Source organism: Corvus cornix, chromosome 4, assembly GCF_000738735.6.
Source record: "Corvus cornix cornix isolate S_Up_H32 chromosome 4, ASM73873v5, whole genome shotgun sequence".
NCBI lineage: Eukaryota > Metazoa > Chordata > Aves > Passeriformes > Corvidae > Corvus > Corvus cornix.
Window position 1 is genome coordinate 25021085 of NC_046334.1, and position 20520 is coordinate 25041604.

General features: G+C 38.3%; 1 protein-coding gene and 1 long non-coding RNA gene across 5 annotated transcripts in view; one reads left to right on the forward strand and one right to left on the reverse strand.

The window, feature by feature from the left end:
* LOC109146321 overlaps positions 1–2641 on the forward strand; it is a 40364-nt gene extending 37723 nt beyond the window's left edge. For 2 of the 3 annotated variants that reach the window (XR_002048282.3, XR_005601855.1), the window contains 2 exons: positions 822–988; positions 2433–2641. This is a non-coding gene — a long non-coding RNA (uncharacterized LOC109146321). The remainder of the gene's footprint in view (positions 1–821; positions 989–2432) is intronic. The other variant, XR_002048283.3, reaches the window with a different exon arrangement.
* On the reverse strand, positions 2385–18380 carry RBM46 (RNA binding motif protein 46). 2 transcript variants are annotated; one of them, XM_039551612.1, is made up of 6 exons: positions 18242–18380; positions 15842–16003; positions 11752–12219; positions 9456–10238; positions 5265–5324; positions 2385–3856 (listed from the first exon to the last, which is right to left on the reverse strand). In XM_039551612.1, the coding sequence occupies exons 1-6, from the start codon at positions 18270–18272 to the stop codon at positions 3831–3833; spliced, it is 1530 nt and encodes a 509-aa protein (XP_039407546.1). In that variant the 5' UTR covers positions 18273–18380; the 3' UTR covers positions 2385–3830. The 2 variants fall into 2 exon arrangements, with proteins under 2 accessions (XP_039407546.1, XP_039407547.1); XM_039551613.1 differs by lacking the exon at positions 5265–5324.
* Positions 18381–20520: the final 2140 nt, after the last annotated feature.

Genomic DNA, 20520 nt, shown 5'->3' on the forward strand with positions numbered 1-20520 from the left:
ATTCTGCCTGTGAAAAACTACTGGGAAATGGGAAGAATTGTTCTTCCCCTCCCTTGCTGTCGAATCTGAAGAGCAGAGCAAGTGAGACATCACAATTTGGGACAGAAAGGCCCGGCTGCTGAAGGGACCAGTATTTGCATGAATTTGTTTCTCATACACTAGTGAATACTTCCCTCTGCAGGAAGCTTTAAGCTGATAGCAGCCACAACCTCTGGCAGCGTAGAAAAAAATGCTCGAAGCTTGAAGTGGGATCTCTAGGAAGATATTTGTGTTCTTCTAACTCTTGAAATTTCACCCACCTTCAAGCAGTATGCAAAATTTTCTTTCCATTCCCATAAGCAGCTATTTGCATTCTAGAATTCTAAAAATTCCACCTTATTTGACAGTGGTTGCATTGTTAAATGCTTCTCCATGGTAGTTTGCAGCATCTGTATCTTTGGAAAAGGCCTGCCCTATCTGGGTCCCACATGCCTGCTGCCATTCCTGCTACCAGGCATCATCCTGGTGGAGTGAGCGCTGCTTTCATGCCAGCATGGGTTTGTTTCCTGAGGAGGTTAAAGGTGTTATTTTATTACTGATGCAGTCTGTGATGAAGTCATTTTAATCCTGTCTCTTAAAGTTTAGCCACAGACAACTTGGAACAATTTCTAGCCCGGAGGGCTCCTCGCTAGCATAGTGAACAACTGAGTGGTAGAGAAAGGAGCTCTAAATGACTGCTTTAAGCCTTCCCTTTTCCTGGCTGTTTGGGGCCTATCCAGGCTCCAATTGCAGCAAAGCTGTGTTTAAGACTGCTTGATCATTACCTGTTTTCTTTCCTCTAGCTGTCCACTAAGCTGGACACTAAATGGTGTGAAGAGATGGTAAACTGATCATTCTTTGTACACAGCAACTGCTGTCAAGAAATTTGCTGAAAGAGAGGACTTGGAACAACTGACTTCCTGGGGATTGTTTTTACCTCAAGAGTGTGCATTAACCCAGTATCTCCCAGGTGACTTGCTCTTTACTACTGTTTCATACTTAAAAAAAATTTTCATTAATTTACTAACTCTTGTTCATGTTGTTCTATAGGATGCTAACTTTGGGTGACAAGTAGTCTTGGTTCCCCCATCACAATTTACTGTTGCTTTCCCACGAAAAATCATGGCAGTAATAATAATAATATTAGAGGGAGGAGGGGGGAAAAAAGGTAAATAGATGAAAAAAAGGAACTGTAAGAATAAGGACCTCCTTTTCTTATTTAGGGCAAGTTTTTGATGCAGTGGGTCTAGCTCAAAGTAACAAAACCAAATTACTTTTTAACTTATACAAAAGTAATGAGGAAAAAAAAAGGCAACACCATGTTCTGTCACAACATTTTTAGTAGAAATACATGGTGGTTTATTTTCAAAGGTTAATAAGCTCCAGTGAGAGTTTTATAAGCATGAAAAATATGCTTGCAATTTTGCACACTGATTAGAGATTTCTAATGATGTGTTCTAAATAAACTTCAAAAAGCCTGAATTACAGCAACTGAGGGCTACTGCTGCTTCAGCTGCTTATTCCTTACAGCACTGCTCTTAGCTGCAGAACAAAGACCAATTCTGCCTGAGGGTTGTATTTGGCTGACATCAACCTAGTACTCATTACACTCAAATGCTTGACAATGGTTTAGTACTATCACACAGGTTGGGAATACTGAAAATAATTGCCAAGACACATGCTCATGTTAATAATGATTAGATTTTCTAGTTTGTAGCAAAGCTGGGGGGTGTTTTTGCCTCAAAGACAGGAGGGACAGTTGGAAATCTGAAGAAGGATGTTACAAACCTGAAAAATGCAATCCCCTGGCTTTCCAGTACCTCCTTTTGTTCACAGCTCTTCTTCTGCTATTCATTGTAATATTACGCAATCTTCGTGCACCTTAGCCCACAGCTCCCTTAAGTAGCTAACAATGTGGATTTTACCTTTGCAGAAATGCAAAAACCTGAGTCTTCATCAAGACACTTAAAAAATAAAATTAAGCTTATTTCAGCAGTCTGTAGACTGGAATTCTCAGGCTGCCAGGAAAACACTTTTAAATTACCAACCCTGTATCTTACCAGCATTATACTCAATCATTCTATCTCAAACACCAGTTTTTGTCTTGGCCTTAGGAACCACTCAGTTTAAACATGGATTAAACAAGTTCCCTGTTCCCTTTCCTCATGAGTTTTGTAGGAAATCCTAACCTTTTAACAACTTTCACATGCAACAGAAGCTATGAGCCAACCTGCTGTTTAAGAATTACTTTTCTTTTTTCAAGCGTTCACCCAGCCACTTAATCACCTTCCTTTTGTTCAGCAAAGCACTTCGGCCTCTGGCCAAAGCCTGTTACTAGAGAAAGCAAAGTGAATCCTGCAAAGGAAGTTTGTGAAGGTACCACGTCTAAAATAATGATTTATTTTCTTTTACAGACACCAAATATGAACAGCATAAATTTAATATAAATGGTAATTCACGTACAGAAGTCAAACACATTATTTCAACGTTCGAAATTGCAACGTTTAGAAGAATTATTATGTAGCTAATATCAAATGCAAAAAAAATGAAACTGCTACAACTGCACCTAAATTAACAGCAAAAAGGACAATTTAATATGGTGATGAAATACACTGAACCAAAATACAGAGTGGACCAACACAGTTGATTGCTTTTAAGAAAAATTATTCAACTTGAAATCTTTCCATTGCATTGTTTTCTGTCTACATAATATTCCTTTCTGACAAACAATTTTCAGATACAACAGGTTACAAACAATACTTGCATAGGTGAGGCCCTTAGACATTTTAACCACTTGGCCCACTCCTTGTCAAAGAACTGAAACTATGTATAAAATCCAAAAATAAGAATGGTCTACTGTATTAGTTTCAGATTTTTAAAAAGGTAAAGAAAAGTTGTTATTCTTTTGTCATTCAATAAATAAAGCACTTGACTGAGAAATGCCAAATAGTCACAAGAAAAATAAAGATGGCTCACTCAAAATGAATTACATATATCTGATTTTTAAAATCAAAAACTATTTTCAGTTTAATGCTAAACAATGTTTTTTAAGAAGAACATGGTCTGATTATAAAGTGAGCAAACTGCTGTTCCACACGGCTACCCAAGGCAAGCACAAGTGCTGGTTTCAAGGGAGAGCCTGGATAAAAGTGTTACCATCTCCAAGAATTAACTAAGATATTGAACCTCAATGTTATGACTACAGCAATGTAGCCTGATGGTACACTGAAATAAAGTCCTTCAAAATACAAGTTTTCCATTGAAGTAATGCTATATCATAAGTAAAGATTTTATTGGACATGTTCTTCCTACAAAATTTTGCATCAAGTTAATGGAAGCAAACTGGAGGGATGGTATTTAAGCTTCATATTATGCATGTTTATGTATGAAAAGGCAGAGTTGACAGAATAGTGTTTATTGTTTTGTTGGTGGGTTTTTTTAACATTTGTTTAAGATTTATTACATACAATAGAAGCTGTAAAAATTCTGTGCGAGAATACAAGAGTAGGAATTGTGGCAAATAGTCTATACAACAGTAATTTATATTTAGTGTTGAAACAATTACAGGTAATAAAAATCTTTTAAACAAATTATGTTTTGAAACCCAAATTTAATCAAACTAACCAAAACAATTTAACATTCAATTTCACTAATCTTTAAATTGAAATGCTTAATACACACACTTTGAAGAATTATTCATTGATAAACACGGAATGTGAATTTCCAATAATTATGTATCAGCGGGGTGTTCTTTTTCCTTTCATGACAAGATCCAAAGCAATAAATTCCAAACTTCTCTTCTTCAGGGAAATTCAAATCAAGTAGGGTGTACAGTTGGCTGCAGAAAGAGAGGGGGAGGGGGATAAAAGAGACTTTGATTTCAGCAAACATACTGAATTATCCATTTCAACATGGACTTAACTATTAAGGAACTTAAGATAATGGTGTAACAAAAGCATTCACAGTCTTATGCCAATGCTCATTCTTCCCTTTCCTCTGCAGCACTAACTCAAAATAATTAAGAAACTGTTTAGTCAGCTGTTCAAGGAGTTTTTTTTCCTAAGACCCTTATACTTCTAAGAAACCCCATTCTTCAGTACTGAACACATTTTCTCATCCTTTATATATATATATATATATATATATATATACACACACACTGAACTTCATCATAATAGCCCTTTGTTTCACCTTCACTGAATGCAAAATATTAATGCAGACAACTCTCAAGTGCATATTAGATCACTGTTCTGAGCCATATTAGCTACATGTATCATACACATCACAGCAGCATAATTCATATTGCATATTTAACACTTTAAATCAGTCTGCACTCAACTATGCACCAAGTTTCTGCCTGATGTACACTGCATAAACAAAACCCAACTTCACTGTGATCATCAGTGGAGTAGAAAAAACTGTGCTGAATTATATCCTGTTGTGAAGTGACTGACTCTACTGAAGGCAGACAAGTTATTTCACAGATAAATATAGTCCAACACTGTTGTATCTCTCTTACTCTTTTCCAAGTTCACCTATACAGGCCAAGATTTACAAATTTGTGTTCCCTGTCCATAAGCAGCAGCTGAAAAATAACTGAATCTTTGGGAAATATTCTGTGTGCCTGAGATTAGAAGCTTCCAGCAGTTAACACAGAGCATGCATTTAATGCCATTTTCAAACTGCCTTGCAAGCTTTTAAAAACCATTCTCATGCCACTCAAAAAAAAAAAAAAAAAAAAAAAAAAAAAAAAAAAAAAAAGGGAGGCCTCAGAAGTGACAGATACACACTTAAATTCATCCACAATAGCATATTCAAAAAAAAGTCAGAGGAGACAGTAGTCTCTTTCCCATGAAACTGACTAGCCAAAAAATAGTCCAAGTGCCCAGAGGAGTAAGAGCTCCCACTTCTCAACATAAATTTAAACCCAAGCTGGAAAGGCAAATAATTAAGAAACAACTGAAAAATGACTCAGAGTCATTTTAGGAGTAAAAACTATAACCTTCCTTTGCGCTGCACAACCAACAAGAACATGAGACTGCGTGATCCATCAGCAGGTATTATAGGGCAGTAGAGGTATGGTCTCCTTTGGAAAAAAGCAACAGAGAATCTCTAGAAATCCTTCTTAGAGCTGCGTCTGTGGGGAAAGTACAACTTCTCTAACAAACAGCGCAAACATTGCAGCTAAGACAATGTCTCTGAGAGGGCAAAAAGCCACAATAAACAATCCTGAGAGGCTTACTCACCTTTACTATCCCACCATGCTGCCTTCAGGGACAGCAATGCTATATATGCTTGCTCGGGGGCTGTAAGAAAACCCATTATATGTGTAAGTCACCTGATAAATATTTCAGACTTCTAAATTCATACTGTTAAAAAACTTCTTATACTACCTTCTGAGCCTTTCTAAAAATCACTAAAACCCCCCAAACCACAAATCACCATTTATCATCTGTATTTGCTAAACAAAGCCAGCAACTTCTGTATTTTTTTTCAAAAATCTTAAAATTTGCGGCTGTTGCTTGCTCCAACAGCAACATAACTAATTTTGATAAAGCAAACCACGGCAATGTTTAAGTAAAGAAAATTCCTACAACAACATAAAAACCATCTCACTTGACCTTTAGGTTTAATGTTCAAAATCTAATACAGCAGTCTGCAGAGACGTTTGTTCTGAGACACAGATGCTAAATACAGACTCTTGAACTAGCTTATAAAAGTTTTATCCATGACTTAAAATTGCTACTGCAATTTTAAGATGTTTAAACAAGTGAATTCACAGTAGTAAGACACAATGGCTGCTCCACCTATTTCAGTATTATTTACTATAAAAGTTATATGTGAGGAACTGGAAGGAAACTGTTATTTATGTGCTATAGTTAGTTATTAAAAGACTTTTTCTTGGAGATTTATCCGTATATTTTTCTTACAAATATTTTAAAATATTCTCTTCTACCTCACAAATTAATTTCATAAATTGCATCTCAGTGAGATGTAACATGAATTAGCAAGTGTGAAAGTGCAAAGAACACCCTCTAGTGGAATACCCATTTCAAACCTGGCAGATCCCTGAAACAGGAAACTTTACTGGAACTTCTCCCATTCTTCCCCATCACCCTTAAGTCAAACTCAGCAGGGAGAGAATTTCCCAGGACTCAGCCTTTGCTATAGAGAGTGTTATCTTAAGGACTAGAAATAGGTTCGGACATGTTCTGGTATTTCCTTAAACCAGTGGAATTCCAACAGCAGCAAATGAAAACAAACCAACCAAAATAATAGTTTCCAAAAGAAGGCTCTGCTTTTCCAGGCTTCAGATGTTTAATCTTAATTAAAAAAGGGAGGTGGGAGTTCTCCAACAATTCAGAGCGTATCTATGCAATTCCAAATTTTCTTCTGCCTCTACTTTGAAGATACGTGGATGAGCCAGTTTGATTCCATTAGCTACAAACCACTGTTACTGAAGCAAAGGACCTGAATGATAACACCACCTCCTATTTCGGTATTGACTCTACGCTAAGAGTGCTTCTGGAGCACAGGTGGAATATCAAGTGTGTGCTAATTACACAACTAAACAGTCTCTGAACTGGAGCTGCCTCACATTTAGTCAACCTCCAGCACGGGCAAGAGCAGGAAGTCTCACATGTTTTTCTAACTGGATGCCACATTTAACAGCCAAGCACCACTTTGCAATTGACATTTAAGGTGTTGTGTAACTTCTGAAGGCACAGACTTATTTGTGCAGAAATGCGATTCAAATTAATGGCAGAGGTATTAATTTTTCTACAGGACATTCTGGTGTTTCCTTATTCTGTTCCTCTATCCCCCCAATCCTCCCTCTGACAACATTCACCTTCTGAAATTTCAACATGTAGCTCCGCTCCCTTTCTCACAAATGGGCATCCAGACGTGATTTTCACACATTTAGCCAAGCCTGAGTGTCTTCACTCCCTTGATCTGTCAGTGATTCATTTAGTAACATTAAAATGTAGCTTATTAATCTTTCCCTGACAAAGTAGTTTTCTGTGTTTTCTAAGAACCATCATTTACAAAATATTCAAGTGACACCAAGTGGTTAGTTGTTGTACTGCTGTCTGCTCAGGACTGCTGTGAACCAGTACTATATACACTTGTGTAAAAGCCAAGTATTCTGTAACGCGTGAAAGCAAACACAGAAATGCGTATCCCAAAAAAAAAAAAAAAAGGCCAGAATGCCTTGAGATTATAAATCAAAGCAGTCCAGTTTTAAAATCCTATCAAAGCAGCCCTTTCTCATTTACTTACCTTAGACTAATTATATGCTTTAAAAAGAAAAAAAACCACAGCAAAACCCACCCTGTACATCATCAAAATTTAAGTGGCCAAAAAACTAGGTTCCTGTAAGAGAAGTTACTTACCAGAAAGAATTATTCCCTGTGTCATCTTTGCACATTCATGTTTATAGTAACTTGCTTCCAAGAAACACACTCAGACTTTTTTCAAATTACTGCTAGTTATCAAAAAAACCCCTAACAGACAAAACCCCAAGCCCCAAAGAAAAACCACGACCCACACATCCATCAGCAGCATCAGCATCATTCAACATGTCAAACCATGCAACACTTCCATGAGAAGGAAGGATTCTGTCACATCTAGCAACTCTTCTTTACCTGCAGATATTTCTTTCAACATAGAATATATAATAAACTGGAACAGAAACAACTTCTGTAGATTAGATAGGGAAAATAAATTGTACTTTCAGACTCCTTAGGGCTGTGTTTCAGTATCACAACAATGCCAACATCAAAAACAGGGTTTTTAATCAATATGAAAGATGTGTATCTTTCAAAAGTCAACCTTGTATGTTTGCTTCAAATCAGGGTTCTGTATGCTCTTTGCAGGGCCAAATCCTCACAAACCAGAATGCACAGAGGCCATCAAAAGAAAAAAAAAAAAAAGTTATTCAAAGATAACAAAACAGCACTACTAGCACTAGGCCACTAGCTGGACAGCTGTCAAAAAACAAACCTGGTATTTGGGAATTCTGTTAAATACCAATTCACATTAACTGTGATTGTATGGCACAATCAAGTGCTAAAAAGCTTTGGAATACTATTAATTTATATTCACTTTGAAACCTTTTCCCTATAGCGCTTGTAATTATAACTGAAGAGATAAAGATCTCAACACATACCTTCTTCACTTTTTAAAAAACTTCTTTGCATTCAGGATTTGCCCACAGCTGTGAATAATCACTCTTAATCTAACTTTCTATAATTGGGTTCCCTTGATTCTTTCCCAGAGAAGTACAGGAGAGAAAATAACTTTAGGTAACAAAAGAAGCAAACTGGGCAGGTACAAAACTCGCAACAGTCTTTACTCTTCAGGAGAGCCTTACACCATTATTTTGAGTTTAGTACCCTTTTTATCCTTTGTGTTCAGGATTACATGGGTTATAAAGGTGTGGCCCTAATTTTCCTAGTGAGAAAAATATGGAAACAGACACTCAACTAGTCAAATGCTGCCCACCAAATGCTGCGTGTACAAAACCAGACAGATACTTAGCTATTTATCATTAAAAATCATTTTGGCCATCTGAAAGCATCACCTTCTGGAGGCGGCCCACTAATGTAAACTAATCACACCACTGGCTGAAGAAGAGACAATGCATAAGGCTTTGTGTTTTGAAGTTCTTCTTCCTCCAAGACCTTCTGGCCATGCCAAATCCAAACCCAATGAGAAGCAAGAACATAAGCAAGAAGAAAAAGCTTGTTTACATTTTAGTCATGCATTGCAAACAAAAGGCATCATAGTCAAGCCTGAAATAAGGCTGCTATGAACTCATCCAAAGGAGAAATCTCACCACAGCCTACGTACATCTCAAGAGACTTCCAGAACAAGAGCTAAGTAGCAGTACAGGGAAGAGAAGAATGGCAACACTATTTTAACAATGTACTGCAATCACTTTTCCAATTCACCAGAATTAGAACAGGCTAGGTAAAAAAACCCAACCAAATAAAAAAAATCCCAACACCTCCAATTTCTTAATATAAAAACTTCCCTTTTCTAGTAGTTGCATTCTAATTTTAAAAAATGGAACATACATAAATGAAGATGCTAGAAAGCAGACAGACTTTCAAATAAATTTTCAGCACCATATTCATCTCACAGATAAACTTAAGTCACTTACATGTCATCTAATGCTTCCTTATACATCATTGCAGTAGATGAACGTAAGCAAAAATGACCCTGGCACTGGGCCGTTCAGATATTTACAGTGTTTCTTCAGTGCTCTCATCTGATGGTCCAGACTCAACTGACACAAGAACCAAGTCTTCTGTAGACTAGCTTTTACTTTATACAAAAACACATGTGCACCAAGATATGTACACCAAGAACAATTTAAAAGTAACTTTTCTAGCTTCAGTTCTTCATAAGTAAACAAAAGTGTTTATGCTTACCTAGATGTAAAAGTGTGAATTGTGCTGCCAATTCCTTTGCATCTTCTACTGTTGTACAGAGCTTTTCTGGCATGAAATAACTCTGGGAATCATCTGCAATACTAGAAATAAGCACCTTGTACACCAAGAGTATTTTCCCATCCTGACCTGTGGTTGAATACAAGCAGTATTCTGGTGGTGCCCAGCTATTTTTATGGCAAAAATAATCCAGATGCATTACTGCAGAACTGAAGTGACTCAGCTTTAAAGAATACATGCTAATTGGAGTAAGCTTTATTCCTGGAAAAATGGGGTATGTACTTCTTTCAACTTCAGGGGGGCCTGGACTGTGCTGACCATTAAGACGAACTGAAAGACTTGCTGGTTTCCCCAAGGATTTTTGAGTACCATCTTCTTTGTTAGGAAACCCTAAGAGATTTTCAGAACTGGGACTTATCTGACCATTAAAATGTTGCTTCCAAGAACTTTCTTTGTTAACTGGCTTTGCCAGTGTTACCTCAATACTGGCTCCATCAATGCACTTTCCATTCATTACAGACATAGCAGCAACTGCATCTTCACGGTGGAAAAAATGAACAAAAGCATAGTCCCTCAACTTCTTTACACGTTCAACTACTCCTGGCTTGAACTTGTTGAATTCAGCTTTAATTTTGTCCTCTGTAGTAGATATCATTAAATTTCTCACATACAATACTTTAACTCTCTGCATAGTTTCTTCATCAACTACTTTCTCAGGATCTGCCCAGTCTACTTGAATAGTATGACCCCAGGGCTGGAACGTTCCTACAGCAAAGAAGCATAATGTAAATAAGAAACAGGCACAGTAAACCAGAATCATTCTTATCACCTTCCTCTAAAAAAAGCAAATGTGATGCATACCACAAGAAACTGGGTTTTGTTGCCTGCATCTACTTAAGTTACTTGAAATTTTTAAAGTAAATGAGACTCTGCAAAAATGACAAGTGTTCTGTTACCTTTGGGTTCATTAAGCACCATAAGCTGTCAAAACAAAGACTTTGCGACATGCATATACACACACACAAAAGGAGATCAAAAGTAATGTATTTAACTAGCTACTAAACAGAGCCTCTTCAATAATATTACCTCTTTAAAAAGTATGGGCAACACCTGGAAATAGTAATCTAAGGGTATATCTGTAACACAAACCTTACTCTATGTTGCACCAGACACCAGAACCCAAATTAAAAGAAAAAAACAAAACCAAACCTGTTTTGTTACTCATGTCAACCTATCATTCTGCATATCATACCGGTTTATTTTCCATTCAGTGATCTGGAGGTATTTCTCCCACCACTTTGCATATATACATATATATATATACACCCCAATATGTTGAATGTATTACATATTATTACAAGTACTGTATTGATATTTATTATATTATTATACATTTGATAATTTGCATTTTGTATATACGTTTGCATATTATGTATTTGTGTATATATCATACACATACTACATAACCCTTAGGTAACACTCTGTCAGCTATTAACACAAGACTTGCCTACATCTTAGCCTTAATAGTTTTGGCATTCATTTCAGCAAAGCTAATGCTGTATTATCTTCTTGAATGACTTTGCTTCTTCAACTATATTGTTTCATTTCCTGTGTAGTTCATTTCCCTTCCTTTCTCTTCTAGAATTTCCCTTTTCAACTGTACCTTTACCTATTCCCTTCTTTTTCAGTCAATTTAATCCCTTCTACTTTCCCTCCTTCAGAGTGTATAAAATAAGGCGCAATGAAAAAATGATCTTCTACTTGTTAAACTCTGAAAATTATTTTCTACTAAAACATTCAAGACCTACTTTTTAGTATTTTTAAAATATGAAAAATTCACATACTTCATAGTGATGAAAATAACGTCACTCATGACGCCACCAGAAAACACAGGGCACACTGAAGGCATTATCCTTTCTAAACTCACCTTTGAGAGAATTTGTGCACAGAGCCTCGTGCATGTAAATGAAAACTGAATGTGTGCCCATGCAAATACATATTGATGTAAATCACAATAGCTAAATTACATAAAACTGATGTCTACTTTTTTAATTGTCAGAACTACTTAAATTATAGCTTCTTAAAAAAAAAGTTTAACAAAACCCTCCTCAACAACAAAACATAAAAAATCGCCCTTAGCCAAAAGGCAACACTGCAGTTTTGAAACTCTCAAAACACCTTAAAGAATGGAAACAGGGATGATCCACCATCTCATCCCCCCACAATATGGAAATAGATACTTCCCATAAAAACTCAGTTTAATTACAAACAGTTTTACCTGGGATTAGTCGTCTTCTAGCCATTGCAGCTGCTCTGTGAGATTCATATTCTACAAAGGCAAAGCCACGATTTTTAGATTTGTCAGTGGCATTTGGATAAACAATGACATCCACCACTCCTTCTGTAACTTTTTTCATTTCATTCAGTATTTCTTCTTTCTTCTTATCTTTAGGAATTGCTCCAATAAACAGTCTGCAGTTGTCCAAGCTTACACAGACACCAATAAACTTCCCTGGACGAATTTCATAATTATTAAGAATCTTGATGGCCAGCTGGGCTTCCTCTTTAGTGGTGTACATCACAAAAGCATAGCCTCGGTTCTCACCAGTGAATTCCATCATCAGTCTCAGCTCATAGATCTTCCCAGCTCTCTCAAAAACAGGAACTAGTTCATCTTCATACATATCGCGAGGAATCTTACCCACAAAAACTTCACATCCACGAGGTGGTGGAGGACCTTCCCAACCTTAAAATAAATTTTCCAACAGCAATCTTAGTACAAATGCCACATAGGCACATTTCTCCCACACCCAGTTCAAATGTGGGAGTTATTTATTTATTTTTGGTCTCAACTGAAAACTAGCACATTCTCTTCTATTATGTCTTATTTCTTTTATATTTAAATAAAAACAAAATGCCAGAAACGCACAGTTTGTATTTCTTTCAGTTCCATTTTCTGGGTTTTTTTCCAATGGAATCTGTATGACAACACACTGAACCTGTTATCGAAAACACTAACAGGTTTACCAAGAGTCTCTATTTCGATAATTTTTTGCCCCTTACAATTTTATTTCAGTTATTAATAAAACTGATATACCTAAGAACAATACCTCAGTAAGAACTTCAGTTTTATTTTCTACTGCAACACTTTAAAGATACAAAATGTTTCTCTGCACTTCTTGCCCATATTTTTATAAATTTTGGTAAGGGTCCCCAGTGCAGCACTTTTTTTTTCTTCCTTGACATCAATCAAAAAGTCCAAACATTTTGCTTCCACCTCCACTCATCCAATAAAATAGGACTCCCTAAGGAAGGCAGGATACAGAGCCAAACTTTCTCCAATAGGCAAAAAGATTGAACACTTTTACTCTAAAAACAGACCACAGTTTTCACAGGCAGTAGTGGATGGTAGGAAAAAAAAAGTAAATAAAAAACCACAGAACAAGTCAGTCTTTGGCTGACATCTGAAAGCTACAAGAACATCTATGCTTCTCTCCTTAAGCCAAGGACATTCAGACATTGCTTTATATCTCTGCCATATACACTGAAAGATATGTTCAACAGATAATGCAAAAAATGTATTTATGCATTTAATATTATGGAGTTGTGATCTTCAAATATGGCACTCCATTTCCCCAAAATAATAAAAAAATAATTTTAAAAAAGTTCGCTTGGCTTTCAGGTAGAAGGTTCAAAGGCAGACACTCAAATCATAACTAAAAGCCTTTTCTAAAGTTTTTGAGAAGAAAGGTTTTCTCTAAGAGGAAAAGCAAGGAGTACAAAGATGGTAGAAAAAACCAACACAAAACTTAGTAAGTACTAGCATGAAATGACAAAGCATAATGAGGCAAGGTGAAAAAATAATTACTCTTGACAAGTTTAGACAAAAAGATGATTAAATAATGTACTTTGATTTGAAGTTCAGAATAAATTATATTTGGATGATTTTGTAATTAACACTTTTTCCTTCATGTTTGTATTGCCAAAGAGCCTGTAATTTACATGGGAAAAAATTAACAGAATTGAGACGTTTTTGCCTTCTCACAGAGTAACTTTTCATCTGTAAGTGTACACTAACTGTACAGAAAGAACTACATGGCACACAGGGAAGCTACCAAGGCATCAGAATTGACACACATTTGGAGTCACACTGCCATGACTTACCTAGGAAAAAGCCTGGTTCCGTTCCTCACAGCATTCCACGTCTTTATCATTTTCACCTTTGTAAACATTTCTGACCACTTCAGCTGAGGTCTGACTGGACATGGCAGCTAACACCATTTGCAGACCAAGCACTGCCATCACTCACATTGTGCCAGTCCCTTCCCACATAAAAACAATAAACCAACTGTACCACATTTAGGAGCTCCAAAGACAAAAGCAACTGCACACCTCAGTCAAGAAAAAATTGTGTAGGGAAGTAATGAAATTAAGTAACAATTTTTATTTATTTACTAACTAGACAAACTTTTACCACCCTCCTCAGTCTGGTAACTCATTGAACAGTGATTCTCAGTAAGTAAAAGCCATTTACCATACAAAAAGCCCCCCCTTCTAACTTTGAAGCTGCATACTAACTCAGCAGTACAGCACATTACTGCCAACTGCAATTAACCTCTTGACTCCTGACCTAAAGAAAACTGCTCTGTGCCACATATGCCAATGAGGGACACGTACTTAGCAGAGCAAACATGGAAAGTTAGTCAAAAGCATTCCACAAGCAGCTGACCAGAGAGTTTCCTTGACTGGGTACTTGATTCTTCTCCGGACGATAGAAAACGGGACTCCTATTTTTGGAGCAGTTCAATCAACATTAGTCATAATCCTCCACTGTTAGTATCCATGCCATCTTAAACTTCACATGCCTAGTGACATCACTGGGCCTACTGCTTAGATGGCAGCAGATACAAAACTATGAAAACTCACTTCTGTCTTTTTATATTAAACACTCTACAGATACATTTTTCACAAGTGGCATAAACTGAATAAGAACTGCACTGATGTCAGGTAAAAACCTGTAATTTTTTAGGGCAATTTTCAGCCACATCTGCTGAGAAGAGAGCTGACAGTGAGACTATCCTTTGACAGCAACACAAGCTTATAGAAATCACATCCTAAATCAGCAAAATTCACAGTGAAACCCTTCATTTATGAAGATATTGTAATTTCTTACAAGCCATCTCAAACATTAAAGTCTCACCTGGCCTAGAGCCATTTATAGCAACTTAGGGTAATTTGGTAATTTCCAACCAAAAAAACCTATGAAAATACATGAAGATTTGAAGGAAAAATATGTAACTATTGTCAATGAATGGACTGATGGAAGAGATACTTTTTCAAACACATCTAGTTTCAGAAAATATTAATAAAACTAGCTTTGCCAAACAAACACAATACTGTCTAATGTTCTAATTAAAAGACATCATTATTATGTAAAAGTTGTATAATAATTTAAGAACTGACTGAAGTCAGCAATGCCCTGCAGTTCTTTTTCCAGTGCCATTTTCAAAATAGTTTCACAGGGCTTCCTTTTGCTATTTTATATAGGCTTAGTAAAAGTATAGACAAAATTTTAAACAGAAAAACTTCCAGAGAAATAATTTTGATGCAGCTCTAACTTAAACTACATATAGCAATGAGCAAATAGAGTTCATGCTTCTGAGCATAACTTACAAAGACATGGGATCACAGGCCACATGTGAGAATGAACTGAAAGAGCAGCACAAAGAATTCTCCTCTTTTCTGCTTGTCTAAGTGCATGATCTGATTCAGAAGCAAGAGTTACTGTACTCCATGTCATACAACCAGGCCTAGTAGAAAAATTCTTGTACACTGCTGATGCCAACATCACTGGAAAAATTATTCAAAATAAAATAAATGTTTTATCCTCAACTCTGAAAACAAAATGAGTTAATCTTCACTGGTGCTCCCTCAGAGAACAAATGTTCATTAAAAAAAAAAATGCTTTGGCCAACGCAAGTGGTAAGCAGTCAGAGAAGACATTAACTAGGTTATGCCTCTATCACCAACTTTTTTTTCCCTTCTGTGCCACTAAATGTTTTGAAGCGTGTTCTCAGTCATATGGAACACACTCGGCATTTTGAGCTCCACATTTGTTCTGCTACCTGTCAATTTTAGCTGGTTTTAAAGCTGTGACTTTTGAAATCCACCAAAAGCAAATGTTCAACATAGTCTAGCTCAAAAGATCTTAAATTGCTGGAAACTGTAAAACACACCAGGGCTCTCCCCATACATGTTGTGCTTCTTACACTGTTTCCTTAACCTTTTACTACTGTCACTGTCAAGATACACAACATGAGGCTACACCAATTTTCAGTGTCAAAAGAAATCTCAAAAGAAATGCTTACCTGGTGGAGGACCACCAAATTTTCTTTGCCCGTTTTGCTGCACCATGCTGTATCCAGTCTTCTCCATTAGGGCAAGTAAAGCAGCCCCATTTTGAGCACCACTTCGGATTTTGCCGCATCCATTTGCTGCCTCTTTATTCTCCTCATGCATATCTGCAACAGCTTCAACAGAATATGGCAAATATTCCAATTCAGCAAATTCTAAGTTGTTATGTGCATGCAGAAGCTACCAAAATACAGAAAAACCATTTAGGCTATATTTGCCTATTTACTGCAACTTTATTTAGCGTAAGGCTTCAGTCCTACATCCAACCATTATCACCTCTGTACTCGCTTTCACAACATTTGTTCCGTAGCTGGGATAATCTTGAACTTTACCAGCAGCTACATAATCTATATACAAACTCTCCTAAGTGCTATCACAGCTATCACAACATAAACAGCACAACTATTTTTAAGAATGCTGTCCTTCAAGAAGAAGAATGAATTCTTTCATAAACCATGTGATCACAGCTGTGTAAGGGATCAATAAGCTACCTGAGGTGACAAGTTCCATTTTCTCATTACTACATTTTATAAAAATACCAATTATTTCAAAACTGTATTTTAGAACGAAAATACTTGAGGAACACCTTAAGTCCATGCCCGGTTAGTAGAAAGAATTCAAAGAACTCATGAACATAAATAACTTAATTAATACCAATATATAATAAAATTGGGCAGAACTGTCCGGCAAAACTAAGGGTGTGAAATAATCCCACCTCTAGGATTCCTATTTTCATGGCTTTATCTATTTTCACAGTTTCAAAAACTAAGCAGGTTTATCAATATGGTTGTTGCTACCCTACCTCCTATTTCTCTGGCATGCCAAGATCTCACCCAACAGCTTTAAGTTTCTGTCACCCACGTGATGGAAAACAACCACACCACTTAGCAATTACCAATTTTATTAGCAAGCCCCTAAAAAAATCTCAAGTCAGATGTTTCTTTCATTGCCTCCCATTTATTTATTCCTTTCCCAACATTTTCTGCCTACTGTTTGTGATACTTAGACAAGCAATCTTTTTCATCACTCCAATCCTTTGTCCAAATGTCATTTCCAGGTGCTACGTCACTTCTTCAAAAGAAATGCTGCCCAAAAAATCACCACCAGAAAAATAAGGTACCACTGTTTGTTTTTCAGTTCCCCTTTTACTTTCAGCTTTCTTCGTCTTCAGGCTCACACTCCAAAAGACAATGTCCTGAGCCATCAGCAGTTTACTTTTTACAAGAAAAACACTTAAAAACAGCTTAAAGTTTACACAAATGTTTCTTGACAACCCACTATTATTTGCTGAACAAAACTGAAGTTCTTAAAAATATTATAGACTTAATTTATGGAGTGATGAAGTGCCTGTTCCCCTACTACACTTATGGATGTTATGCAATGATACTACTATGCAGAGGTCTGGCTGCAGCTTCCGCCACTCCTGCCCCAGCTTTGTCATTTCTAATGTGCTTTGCATCACTGTAATCACTATTTCTAAGCGCATTTTTTCCACAACAGCCTTCACATGACATTCTAACAGACTCCAAAAATCCTTTCATTAGAATAGTGTCACCAGTGATTTTTTTTCCAACCCTAGGAAAAAAAGAAGATTTTTGGTGGGGAGATATCTTTTCTGTCTGTTCACCAAGTAGGTATTCATTTTAGGGCAGGAATCCATGCAAGCAACCACTCTCAAGAAGCTTAAATTAAATCTGTCACTGGACACTAAAAAACCAAACAGTGAAAAAAACTCCTGGCTTCATCAAAATGAGATTCCGGAAAAGCAGCAGGGTAGAGCACAAAAAAAAATCCCCGACAGGCATCAGCAGAAACAGCATGGCTCCTCTCTGCTACAAACGGTGTCCCATCTCCTTTCAGCAAGGGAATTACTGGGTTTCACAGCCTACAAGCTGCACAGAGATTCCGTAATTAGGAAATCTTTTGGCAGCTTCAGGCCTAACAAGTGATGGAGAAAACAACGAAGCTGGAGCAAGGAAGAGGCAAATTTATTTTCCCTTTGTCTCGGTGAGTTCTAACACCAGGGCGGGAACGTCGTTATCTGCAAGCGCAGCAAGCGGGCACCGGACTGGGACCGCGGGAGCTCGAAGGGGCGAAGCGGCCCTGAGGAGCTACAAACACCCATGCAGGAAGCAAGCCAAACTCGGGCACACCCCAGGGCACAAACGCCACGCACGGGAGGAGGCGCGACTGCATGTGGGGCGGTGAGGGAAGAGAAAAAACCCAACACCCCCGGCATCTCCCTCCACTACTCCCGCCGACTCGCACGTCAAGGCCCCTTCTCCACACCACTCCGTCCCCTCATCAAGCTGCCTCCGCCTTCCCCCCACGGCACGGCAAGGACCCGAACCCACCGCTATCCCCAGGCAGACGAGGCCACGGCATGACTCCCCGCTGTCCCGTCGGGAGCCGAACGCCACAGAGCGCAGCCCGGCCGCCGGCGGTCTCAGCGCCTCATGCGCCCGGCCCCGCGGCCACAGCTTTCCCTCGCTCTTGCCCCGCCCGGCCAATCAGCGGGCGCGGAGGGCGGGCACGGATACAATTGACAGGCCGCGCCAGCCAATCGCGGCGAGGCAAACGTGCCCGGCACGCGAGCGCTCTTTAAAGCCGGTGACGGTTGGGCGAAGGGACGTGTCTGGCGCGCGCGCCGCAGCCGCTGCTGGAGCCGTTGGGACGGCGCGTGCTGCTCCCGCCCTTCGGGCGGGCACGCGGCGCCGCCTCAGCGCCCCTGCGTTCCAATCCCCCTCCGTTCCTGAGGGGTGCCAGCTCTTCACCTCAGCGTTACCGTTTTCACAATTTGGCTGGTATATTTTTTTGTGTCCTAGGCTTTTCTCTTCCCCGAAATGGCGTATTTGGGCCTTTAGGATGTGCTCTGGTATGCACTTGTGCTTTAGGTAATTTTTAGTGTTGTGCAGGTCCATGTTGACCAGTAATAGCAAAGTGAAATATCACTGAATCAATTAGGTTGGAAAAGACCTCTGAAAAAGTCGAATCCAACCTACAACCCAATGCCATCATGTCAACTCGACTGGGGCGCTAAGTGCCACATCCCATCTTACACAGGGATGGTGACTTGATCATCTCCCTGGGTAGTCCATTCCAATATTTAATCACCCCTTCTGTGAAGAAATCCTGCCGTCCAACCTAAACCTCCCCTGGGTGCAGCTCAAGGCTGTGTCCTCTTGTCCTGTTGCTGGTTGCTTGGGGGAAGATCTGTCTGGTTTCAGTCCCTGACAGCTCAGTTAATATTTCCTTCACAGACACTTGCCAAGCCAGTTGGGTTGGAGGCCCTGCAGTTCTGTCACTGTTCCTGAACTCCCATCACAACTCCTTAGGGCTCATGCAGTCAGGCATGCATCCAATGTACCAGGGTTAATACGGGGTGTGGGACTAGCTTGCAAGTTCCTCAAGTAGTTACCAAAATGTTGTGGCCCATTTTCCCCATCTAGTAAATTAAAGTCTTTCAAAACCAATATACTTTCACCAAAAATATCTCCCCTTCCCTTTGCCTAAGGTTTACATCCTTAACACCACTTACTAATAAGGCAGAGAATCCCTGAAATTTTAACTTCAGGACATGCAAATTCATCTTTATTATGAATATGTTCCAGAGCTTTTAGCAATCTCATTTTAAATCTGTACTGCCACAGAATTGCTACATCATTATATTTGACATTTGGCCATTTGAGTTTGCTTATTTTTCAAAGAGAATGCATGTTGTGCTTTTGTTAATAATGGCATGTTACACTCATCATGTTATTTACAGATGGTATGTCTCCATGTAAAACTTCTGAATTGCCAACATACCAAAGCTATTGCCTTCAAGATTAAATTTCACCACCATTTCAGGTACCTGTTTGGTTTTTGTTTGGTTATTTCCTCCCCCCCCTCCCCCCCATCTAAATCAGCCACAAAGGTCTCATAGGAATCAGTTTGGGGTGTATTAAGTCAAAGTTTGTGACATTTTGACGGCAGCTGTGCGTCCCTGTTACCTTACAGACTGCTCACTCCCTGGCCAAAAACTCCCTGTATCTCAGTTGTTATTGCTGGTGGGAAATACTGGAGGAATGCAGGCAATCTTTTAGATTAAAAAAAAAAAAAAACCCACCCAAACCCAAACCCACAATTCCTCAGCATTTTCTTTGTATTTCATGTGACACTGGATAGGTTGCCATGTACAGCCATTTCCGGAGTAAAAATGACTGTGCTGCTCCAGCAGAAGGCCCCGAGGAAAACATACAAATTTGCAATCAGGTTTTTCACTTAATGGCACGAATAAAAGAGAATATAAAAATAAAAGTATTCAATGTTTATTTCTCTTATTAAACATCAAAAGCGAACATAGGAGCTAAAGACCCCTGCCTTTCTAAAAGAGATTAATTATCCTTTTCTTCCTTTGTTCCCCATGTGCTAATTGGGTATCAGTACACCCTCGCCCCAGGTGCTAGCTGCTTTTCTTTGACAATCTGACTGTTCACTATAATTAGGCTTTACTAAGAACAACTGTTTATAACCTGTATTTTTCTTGGATTTTGCTGTGACTCATAATAAAGTCTGAGCTGAGCATTTGAATTCTTTTTTCTGATGAAGACATGATTTACAGGGGAATGCAATATTTTTTATTAAATTAGGA

Excerpts from the sequence above, each read along its gene's own strand:
- RBM46 (XM_039551612.1), bottom strand. The coding sequence starts at position 18,272 with ATGCCGTGGCCTCGTCTGCCTGGGGATAGCG. Across the intron at positions 5,325-9,455 it reads ATTCACACTTTTACATCTAG|CCCCCGAGCAAGCATATATA; the intron begins GTAAGCATAAAC and ends GTTTTCTTACAG. Across the intron at positions 3,857-5,264 it reads AGCATGGTGGGATAGTAAAG|CCAACTGTACACCCTACTTG; the intron begins GTGAGTAAGCCT and ends CTCTTTCTGCAG.